Genomic DNA, 11183 nt, shown 5'->3' on the forward strand with positions numbered 1-11183 from the left:
CTGTTTAATTCATACTGGAAGCCGGAGGGCGCCCTTGCGCAGAAACTCCACATATGCATAGTAGAAGTAATGCTCCAGGAAGAAGTATCCAGTGATCGCTGTAGCTGAATAAAATGCAGATAAAGACATTTTAACTCCGGAAACCTGAAGACAATAAACATGCGATTGCACAAAATATATGGTATCGGTGTTCTTCAAGCAATCTCGGGTATTTTTTATAAGGATAAAGTATATTTATAATGCAGTGCTAATCTACATAGCCATAGATATCACTGTATGTAATGCTATAAAATAGTATGATTTCTGCCTTATTCTGTGATACGAAACCACGTCTGATCACAAAAATAAGTTAGTTCAGTTAGAGGACAGACACTTTTAAAAACTAAACGCTCAATGCTCCGTGCCGAACCGTGTGCGAACGACAGTGCTCCACGGAGCAGGAGTCAGATTTTATTTATTACGTGAGGAGAGTGAGTCGAGCTGACTGACAAGAGTGAGGTGAGAAAGACAAGACGATGGCAGAAGATTGTTTAGAAAGGAAACGCAAAGGCGCCTGTTTAGCAATATTTTAGATTTTGAAAAGCCTATTGACTGGAAGTTTTTTTTAAACATTCGTTTCTTATTTATTTGGTTCCACAGTGTTTGCTGATTACTTTATTTAAACGTTGTGTATTTTATTTTACATCAAGGTGTATATGCCGTGCCTCCAGGCTTTCTTATTCGTTTTGCTAATAAACGTTCTGTTTCTTGTTTATTTGGTTCCACAGTGTTTGCTGATTTTCAGTTTTATATACCTGTTTAAACTTTGTGTAACCTAAGTAATTTTATATTTTATTAGGCATATGTGTATTTTTATTCGTTTTGTTAATAAAAGTTCTATGAGTTTGACGTTGTTTTTGCTTGAATTGAATCAACGCCGAATTGCCGCAAATTTGAAAGTGAAAGTAAAAAACTCAAAGAAAAACTCAAACGAACAATTGCTTGATGCCGAATTGCGGCAATTCAATTGCCGCTAATTTGAAAGTGAAAGTAAAATGCGCACGGCACTTTTAGCATTATTTTATTTATTTGTAAGACTTGTTTATGACTAAATTTGGTAATGGGAGAGTAAAATTATTTTTAAAACGTACACCGTTCAAACTAGGCTGCTTATGTTGAAGTGTTTGGGATGTTGCTTTTAATGATGAGACCTTTTTTGTAATCAGGCTCTCAAAAAGTATATAAAAATTTGGATATAGATTTATCGGCCAACATATCGGTTATCGGCTTTCAAAAATAAAGAATTATCGGTTATCGGTATCGGCCAAAATTTTCATATCGGTGCACCCCTAATTACCGGTGTTGTCACACGTCGATTAACCGGTGGGAAAATGTTCTCACCGTCACAACCCTAATTTGTATTACAATTCCAAATACAAATATTTTCATATTATTTATACATGTTATTTATTATTTTTGAAATAAGACTTTTATGCGTACCAGGCTGCATTTATTTGATCAAAAATACAATAAAAACTGTAAGACTGTGAAATATGATTACGATTTTATTACAGTGTTATATGTTAATATATTTCAAAATGTAATTTATTCCTGTCCTGGCAATGCTGATTTTTCTCAGTAGCCATTATTTCGTTCTTCAGTGTCACATGATCTTTCATAAATTATTCTAATATGCAGATTTGGCAGTGAAATCACAAGAAACATTTTTTTATTATCAATGCTAAAAGCAGTTGTGCGTAATGTTTTTGTGGAATCCATTCTACATTTTATTTCAAGAATCTTTGATGAATAGGACGTTCCAAAGAACAGCATTTAATTGAAAGATAACATTAAAAATGTCTTTACTGTCACTTTTGATCAAATTAATGCACCTTTGCTGAAAATCTTTCTGACCCCAGACTTTTAAAACTTTTTGCTGATTCTGAATAGTTTCACCTAATTGTATTTTCCCATCAGGTTGAACTTCTTGAAGCAGCTCTTGAACACAATACTATAGTCTGCTTAAATACTGGCTCAGGGAAGACCTTTATCGCAGTACTCCTAATCAAAGAACTCTCCCACCAAATCCGTGGAGAGTATGGGAAGAGAACAGTTTTCCTGGTGAATGCAGGTGAGGAATTGTCTAGCCTGCCATGTCACGTAAAAACATTAAAACATGATCAAACTCTTTCTGTATGTTTATTAATTTTAATTCTGGTTTGTTCATTTTTCCCGATTGCAGCATCATCTGTGGTTCAGCAAGCATCTACTGTAAGAACCCACTCGGATCTCCAGGTAGGCGACTACATGTCAGAAGACATGACATCCTGGCCCAAGGAAATGTGGAACAGAGAGATGATAGAGAATCAGGTGTGATTATACATGTTCCATTTAACAAGCCTATGAATTTATTCATATAATTGTTGAACGGTTTGACGAGGTGTCATCGTGCAGTCTCTCTTCTGTGATGTTCTCCTGTCCGCATCCTTCTTTTTCCCATAATGTCTGTTCTTTCAGGTGCTGGTCATGACGTGCCACATCTTCCTGCATGTGTTAAAAAATGGAGTCTTGCCACTATCAAAAATCAACCTGCTGGTTTTTGATGAATGCCACCTTGCAATCACAGACCATCCTTATGGGGAAATAATGAAGGTGAAATTGCAGTCTTTTACAGCATTGAACGGGTGCTATGAAATCACATCTGTCAGTGTAAAGAGAGGGATGCTAGAGGTCTCATCTAACTGTCACTCCACAGAGATGCTAAAAAGAGGTCGATCCATTATTATAGTATTAATGGGCATGTATTTAGTCCTGGAGATTGAACATAGGCATTCTGATAAGATATTGTTGTGTATCTGAAACCCATTAAAACTGGATGTTTTTATTTTGAAGGCTAACACTTAGTGGCACATCCTAAATTCAGATTAAGACAGATAGTCCACCCAAAAATAAAAAAAAATTCTGTCATCATTTACTCAACCCTCACTCCAAATCTGAATGACTTATTTTTTACTGTGGAACATAAAAGAAGATATTTTTGAGAAATGTATCCATGCAATGAATTTCAGTTGGCGTCAATGTTGTTTGGTTCCCAACATTATTCAAAATATCTTATTTTGTGCAGAAAAAAGAAAGTCATACAGGTTTGGAATAACATGCAGGTGAGTAAACGATGACAGAATTGCATTTTTGGCTGAATTATCCCTTTAACTTTGAAGACTGGCTGAATGTAGATGCTTTGACTTCTCTGAATGTGTGATCTTTTCTTAGGAGAATAATATTTTAGTCATAACACCTGCCAATTTACAAAATGCAGGCCATCACTATGGAAAATATGTTCATATAACACATTAGTTATAATTAGAGCTGTGCTGAAACAATAATGCATTGAGATGGATGTTTTTTTCTCATGATATTAAAACAGATTTGCTGGAAATATTAATCAGATTACACAGTTGTTTTCATGATTGACCACTGCTGTCAATTTTGAGTGCTTTGTCCAACTGTAAATCAAGATATCATATTGTAGGTAGTTGGTGATGATAATACCTGGTTATAATGCTTATTTAAACAGTGTCAGTCTTCTTTACAGATTTGTGAGGGTTGCCCAGGTTGTCCTCGCATTTTGGGTCTGACTGCTTCCATTTTAAATGGCAAATGTGACCCTTGTGATCTGGAGGAGAAGATTCAGAACCTGGAGAAGATTCTGCAGAGCAATGCCGAAACTGCCACTGATCTTGTGGTGCTTGATAGGTATGTTTCTGATTTCAGCTCTGGTGTATTTTTGCTTTTATTGCAGCTTGTAGAACAGAATTGTTTCCTTGTAAAACTGTCTGTATCTAATTTACACAATAGGACTGAAAAAATGTTTATCTGTCCTTTAAGTATCATTTATTATAGATGTTTTTTGCATGTGTGTTTACTTCCAGGTATGCATCCCAGCCTCGTGAGGTTGTGCTAGACTGTGGGCTATATCAGGATCAGAGTGGGCTCTCTGAGAGGCTTTTGAGTGAGCTGGATGAAGCCCTTAATTTTCTTAATGACTGCAACTTATCTGCTCATCGAGAAGATAGAGATCCCACATTCATCTCCAAACAGGTTCTCCTTTAGGATCTTGTATTAAAGCATCAGTACTCTTGACAGGAACCTCCTGCAGTGGTTTCAAATCACTGTGTTTTGATTGTGTGATTGTTTATCCCTAGGTGCTGAATGACTGTCGTGCCGTGTTAACTGTGCTGGGCCCTTGGTGTGCCGATAAAGCTGCTGGAATCATGGTCCGGGAGCTGCAGAAATATATCAAACATGAACAGGAAGAGCTGAACCGCAAGTTCCTGTTGTTCACAGACACCATTCTGAGAAAAATCCATGCCTTATGTGAGGAGCATTTCTCTCCAGCTTCCCTAGACCTGCAGTTTGTAACTCCCAAGGTCATTAAACTTCTGGAGATTCTCCACGAGTACAAGCCTTTCGAACGGCAGCAGTTTGAGAGTGTGGAGTGGTACAATAATCGCAATCAGGACAATTATGTTTCTTGGAGCGATTCTGAGGACGAAGATGAGGATGAAGAGGGGGAGGCAAAGGAGAAGCCCGAAGCTAATTTTCCGTCGCCTTTCACCAACATCCTCTGTGGAATCATCTTCGTGGAAAGGCGATATACAGCGGTTGTTTTAAACAGGTTTGTTTGCAGTGCTTCACTGTCTGTCTTAGAAATTCAATACAAATAATAAATGCACTAAAACTACAATCAATCATTTTCAATGCTAAAATGAATTTAGGAGTCACAATATTATAATGTACAGTATGAAAAATTGATATTTATTTTGTAATTCATTGTAGATTGCCATTAAGAGTGTTATTAAATTATTAGTGTTTTAATGGTAAATGGTTATTAGTGTTTAAATGAAGGCAAATGTAATCTAAATATATAAAAATCATTTGATTGCGCCGAAACTATTATTTGAGCAAAATGCAGTAAAAACTCTTAATATTGTGAAATATTATAACAATTTAAAATAACTGATTTCTATTTTAATATATTTTTAAATGTAATTCATTCCTGTGTTGGCAAAGCTGAACTTTCTGTAGCCATTAGTCCAGTCTTTAGTGTCACATGACCAGAAATCGTTCTAATATGCTGATTTGGTGCTCAAGAAACATTTGTTATTATTATCAATATTGAAAACAGTTGTGCTGTGTAATATTTTTGTGGAAACCATGATACATTTTTTCAAGATTCTTTGATCAGAAAGTTCAAAAGAATAGCATTTATATGAAATAGAAATATTTTGTAATATTTTAAATATCTTTATTGTCACTTTTGATAAATTAAGTGTCTCCTTGTTGAATAACAATATTAATTTCTTTCAAAAAATATCGCCCGAATCTTATATACATTTTGTTATATTTAACAGATTGCTTATTTAAATTATTCAAAGGTACTTGAATGCACCCTGTGTTATTTGTGTGTATCAGGCTTATCAAGGAGGCAGGGAAGCAGGACCCAGAGCTGGCCTACATCAGTAGCAACTTCATCACAGGTCACAGCATCGGCAAGAACCAGCCTCGCAACAAACAAATGGAGGTGGAGTTCAGAAAGCAAGAGGAGGTAAGAGAATCCAGTAGTCCTAGGTAGTCTCTTGTGCCACTTCTTTAGCTTGTGCTAATCATAAATGTTTTTGCCGATTTATATTATTGTCCAGGTCCTGAGGAAGTTCAGAGCCCATGAAACCAACTTGCTCATTGCAACCAGCATTGTGGAAGAAGGCGTTGATATTCCAAAGTGCAATTTGGTCGTTCGGTTTGACCTGCCAACAGAGTACCTGTCATACGTGCAATCCAAAGGTCGCGCCCGGGCTCCAGTCTCCAATTACATCATGCTAGCTGACAGCGAACGGACAAAAACATTTGAAGAAGACCTCAAGACCTACAAGGCCATAGAGAAGGTCAGCAGGTTTAATGAGATTTCCTGAAAGAGGTTGCGTGTACATTAAAATGTGTCGTACGTCTTTTAGATCCTCCGAAATAAGTGCTCAAAGTCAGCAGAACGCAGTGAGTTTGAACTGGAGCCGGTGACCGATGATGACAACGTTCTACCACCTTACATCCTGCGCTCAGAGGACGGCAGCCCACGTGTCACGATTAACACAGCCATTGGGCACGTCAACAGGTCAGTACTCTTTTCTGAGATTTCAAAGATTGCTATATTTTGTTGCACATAATGTCACGTTTAAATGCTTTTGTGTGTTGTGCAGATATTGTGCACGTTTGCCCAGTGATCCGTTCACTCATCTTGCTCCGAAGTGTAAAACTGTGGAGCTGAAGACTGGAGGTTATCAATCCACACTCTTCCTACCCATTAACTCACCACTCAGAGTTCCTGTCACTGTGAGTTCTTGCCAAAATATATTTTAACTTTTTTCAAAAATATTCTGAGATTTTTGTCTTCTTTGCTAGGAGTTTATACAGACTGACAGTATTTCCTCACCCTTGTGTTATTCCAAACCTGTTAGACTGATTTTCTTCCATGAAACACAAAAGGAGATGTTTTGAAGAATGTTCACACTGCTCTTTTCCATACAATGAAAGTGGGTGGAAACCATGAGCTGTCAAACTCCAAAAAAAGAAAAAAGCGCCAGAAAAATTGTCCATATGATTTGGTATAAGTCTTTTGTGTTCCATGGAAGAAAGTCTTACAGGTTTTGAAAGACATGATTAGGGATGGGTACCGAAACCCGGTATTTAATCGGTCCCGGGGCTAAATTATGAAAGACCGGAGTATCGATAAGCTCTGACGTTAACGGTTCTGCTATCGGTACTGGAGAAATTAAGAAAACACACATTTATTATTGCTATATATACATTATCTTGCAAATTCTATCTCACCAGAGTCGCCAGCTGTTTTTCAAACATTTGTCTATGATGCATTTTTGCTATTCGCAATTCAGAAGCGAGATCGCGCCCACGCGGAGGAGCTTCAGCACGCGCAACATGAAAGCCCTGTTTAATTATGATAGAAGAGAGAACTAAACATTCAAACATCTGCTTACACTTTAGGCCTATGGTGGTTTTATTAAGCTAATTTTATTTTTTTTTATTTCGATTTTGGCTTGTAAGGATTATACAAAAGAAGACATGAGGTAAAGCTATTAAAAACTGCGTTTCGTCTTGCGCCCTTCAGAGCAGTGTGCATTCGTTCCTCCCTAAAACCCAAACTTAACGTCAGAATCAGCTCAGTCGGTGATTGTTGTAAAATGCCGTCTTTACTGTTGCTAAACTGCGGGACATGTTTGATAATAAAACGTTGAAAGCACAATCCGCACAAGAGACGCTCTTTAAATATTTATTTTACATTTCAGAATATAAATCAATGTTAATTCAGCTCTTAATTTGTCATATATATATAATATATATATATATATATATAACAAAAAGTACCGATAGTAGATAGTAGAGAGTAGTAATACCGTTAAAACCTTAACGATACCCATCCCTAGACATGATGTATGTAATTTTTCTTTAAATTCCTTATTGAAAGTAAAACGTCTTCTAAATGTTTCTTCATCCCTTTAGGGGCCAACAATGAATTGTGCAAGACTTGCAGAGAAAGCTGTCGCTCTTCTTTGTTGTGAAAAGCTGCACAAAAATGGTGAGCATGAAAAAGTCAAAATATATGAGATTTCTGATGCGTTCTGAGACTTGCTGACTGATGTGTGATGCCCGTGTCTAGGTGAACTGGATGATCATTTGATGCCAGTGGGAAAGGAAACTGTAAAGTATGAGGAGGAGCTGGACCTGCATGATGAAGAGGAGACGAATGTGCCAGGAAGACCAGGCTCCACCAAACGGAGACAGTGTTACCCAAAAGCCGTAAGTGTCATGAACCCAAAATATCTTTTTAAAAGTCTGTCAGGATTCATGTTTTTCAGGGTTTTTTTGGTGCCACCATACATAGTTGGTCGGTAAGTGATTGTGAAAAATGTTTCTTATGCACTAATTGCATTTGTTTGATTAGAAATACAGTGAAACATTAATATTGTGAAATATTACAATTTAGAATAACTGTTTTGTATTTTAAAATATATGTAATTTATTCATGTGATTGCAAAGCTGGAATTTCAGCATCATTACTCCAGTCTTCAGTGTCACATGATCCTTCAGAAACCATTCTAATATGCTGATTTGGTGCTCAAGAAATGTTTTATTTTTTTTATTTTGTCAGATTGTTCATATATTGGAGGATTTTAAAATTCTCTGAAGAGAATGTTCAAAAGAATTTGCTAATAGAAATTTTTTGAAACATTATTTTAACATCTTTACGATCGTTATAATTCATCGTTGCTGAATAGAGGATTATTTTCTTTTCTTTTTTTTAAATACAATGTGTAGAAGGTATAGAATCATGTTGGGTTTCCTGTCTTGTAGATACCAGAGTGTCTGCGGGGTTGTTACCCTGTGCCAGAGCAGCCTTGCTACCTTTACGTCATAGGGATGGTCCTCACCACCCCTCTTCCTGATGAGCTCAACTTCCGGCGGAGGAAGCTGTACCCACCGGAGGACACTACTCGATGTTTTGGCATTCTGACAGCTAAACCAATACCTCGGGTAATCACCTTTAATTTAACTTTCTGAATCTGCAGATCCTTGGAGAAGAACTTATCAATCTTTATTTATTGTGAAATACTTTGATAATTATTTATAATACAGTCAAGTGTATTCTTCATTTGATTATATCTGCAATTCATTAACTTACCTTGAACTTTCAGATCCCTCACTTCCCTGTGTATACACGTTCTGGTGAGGTGACCATTTCAATTGAGCTGCAGAAGTCGGGCTTCACTCTGAGCGCGGAGCAGCTGGAGCTGATCACACGTCTGCACCAGTACATCTTCTCCCACATCCTCCGTCTGGAAAAGCCAGCACTGGAGTTTAAGCCGGTAGAGGCAGATTCTGCCTACTGCGTTCTACCTCTCAACATTGGTGAGTGCTGCTGCTGCTGTAGTCAGTCACAGTGAGATGTTGTCTTGTTTGAATGTGAGATTAAAGTTAGTCCTTCCTCTGATTGTCAGTTTAGGATATGGTCTTATCTAGATCTGCAATGAATCTGTCAAATATTTATTTGATTATTTGGACAAAATGCCAAATTTTATGACCTATATTTTACTGAGCAGACATGGGCATTCCAGATCCATTTTTTCGCTTTAAAAAAAAATAGTCCTAGTCAATCCATTCCACAGCATACGGACCCAACTAATAATGAAAAGCAGGACTTTTTTGACAGCACTGTGACTTTTATTTTGACAGCACTGACATGCACAGGACCTTGCATTCTTCATCATCATTAGTTAACAGTTCTGTCAAAAATTATTACAGAGAAAACTGTCAAACAAAGAAACTAAATGATATATAAAAAAGTATTGTAAAATTATTAGGGTTTTTTTGTCATTAATAACAGAGAAGCAAACACTATAGCTTTCTCATATACCGTTTGGATTCTGAAAATATGCATTTGTCATTTAAACAAGTCTTTAAATATCTAATAAATATTTAATTCCAAAAAGCTTTAGTGAAACATTAGTGAATCCAGCTGTTAGATCATCTGAAGTGTGCATTTTTACACAAATGAGCAACAAACTTTAAATCCTTGATTTCAAACTACTTTTTGCTGTATCAACAGGGTTAAGGCATCAAAAGTAACAGTAACTAAGCTGTTTTATGGATGGTAACTGTAATATTATTACTGAAATCTTATTAGTAATTATGAATGAATGAATGATGAATGAATGAATGATGCATTTATATAGCGCTTTATTGTGTATTGTTGTACACCCAAAGCGCTTTACAATCATGTGGGGGGGGGTCTCTCCTCAACCACCACCAGTGTGCAACATCCACTTGGATGATGCAACGGCAGCCATAGGACAACGGCGCCAGTGCGCTCACCACACACCAGCTACAGGTGGAGAGGAGAGAAAGTCATAGAGCCAATCAAGTGGTTGGGGATTATTAGGAGGCCATGATTGACAAGGGCCAGGGGGGCAATTTGGCCAGGACATCGGGGTTACACCCAATTAGTTACACTACTAGTTACTGCAAAAGTAATATTAATACAGTAACTAAGTTACTAGTTACTAGTAAAATATATTGCATGCATGCACAGTTTTAAGGCAGCTTTAATGGCCTTTTTGGTAACTTCATGACTTAACTGACCATGACATTGCATGCACGTAGTTTATTTCACGCTTTGATATGAAAGGATACAGGCTACAGCGCGCGCCGGCGCCTTTGTGCGTGCAATTAAAGAGCAGGCGCTGCGAGCACAGTACCGTTTCTGCACTCATTTGACTCGTGCCTGGCGCTGAAGTGAAGTGGAGTGCGCGTCTGAAACGTCTCCCGTTCTCAGTCGTTCTGCGACTGAATAAATGCACTTCTTGTCAAGAGAAAAAGTGAGTAGATGTATATATATTAGGGATGCACCGATAGGATTTTTTGGGGCCGATACCGATTTTAAGAAACACTTATTGGCCGCTTCCAATACTGATATTTGTCACTTCCTCTCTTATTTGAAATGTTGGCATCAAAATATATAGTATTTTGATCATGTTTTAAATCAGCAAAGTTCAAAAACACCTGCATTAAATTATTCTAGCAGTTTTATTGCTGCATCATCAAATAATTTCTAATGAACATGGATTAGATCCATTTAACATTCACCAGGCCTACATGAATACAACAGAACAAAGATACATATTAAATAAACAGTGCTTTTTAGGTAGGTTTAACAGTTTTCAAGTACAGAAATAAAGTAAACAAATGTAAAATAACACTTCACTGTATAAATTAAATGCATATTAATCTTCCTTTATTGTAACAGAGTTTATTATGATTAATCTTCTAATTTGTTTTTGTATACATTTTAATATTTTTTGTAAGTTTAAATATGTATGAGATAGTGCTGGGCGGTATACCGGTTCATACCGAATACCGGTGTTTATTTTTGTTATGATATGAATTTTTAAAATACCGCAATACCGGTGTATGTCGCTTAAACAACATTCGGAACGCGACACTGTTTGAAAGGGGTCCCTTTTCACTGGTGCACTGTGGTGAGGGAACAGCTATGTGTTACTAAGCGTGAAAGTTCCGAAACTGAAGCTGTAGAACTAATAGAACGTGATGACACAGAAGAACTCATCCACAATATCCAC

At 37.0% G+C, this 11183-nt stretch overlaps 1 protein-coding gene across 2 annotated transcripts in view; it reads left to right on the plus strand.

The window, feature by feature from the left end:
• LOC107668604 (endoribonuclease Dicer-like) overlaps positions 1–11183 on the plus strand; it is a 40315-nt gene that overhangs the window by 11553 nt on the left and 17579 nt on the right. For both annotated transcript variants that reach the window (XM_016460544.1, XM_016460542.1), the window contains exons 5-18: positions 1957–2110; positions 2222–2349; positions 2497–2631; positions 3572–3732; positions 3909–4077; positions 4182–4654; positions 5452–5584; positions 5679–5921; positions 5991–6145; positions 6231–6363; positions 7549–7624; positions 7706–7845; positions 8401–8580; positions 8742–8955. In XM_016460544.1, the coding sequence (XP_016316030.1) occupies positions 1957–2110; positions 2222–2349; positions 2497–2631; positions 3572–3732; positions 3909–4077; positions 4182–4654; positions 5452–5584; positions 5679–5921; positions 5991–6145; positions 6231–6363; positions 7549–7624; positions 7706–7845; positions 8401–8580; positions 8742–8955 (2494 nt within the window). The remainder of the gene's footprint in view (positions 1–1956; positions 2111–2221; positions 2350–2496; positions 2632–3571; positions 3733–3908; positions 4078–4181; positions 4655–5451; positions 5585–5678; positions 5922–5990; positions 6146–6230; positions 6364–7548; positions 7625–7705; positions 7846–8400; positions 8581–8741; positions 8956–11183) is intronic.

The sequence above is a fragment of the Sinocyclocheilus anshuiensis genome, unplaced genomic scaffold (genome assembly GCF_001515605.1).
Source record: "Sinocyclocheilus anshuiensis isolate Anshui unplaced genomic scaffold, SAMN03320099.WGS_v1.1 scaffold2047, whole genome shotgun sequence".
Lineage (NCBI taxonomy): Eukaryota > Metazoa > Chordata > Actinopteri > Cypriniformes > Cyprinidae > Sinocyclocheilus > Sinocyclocheilus anshuiensis.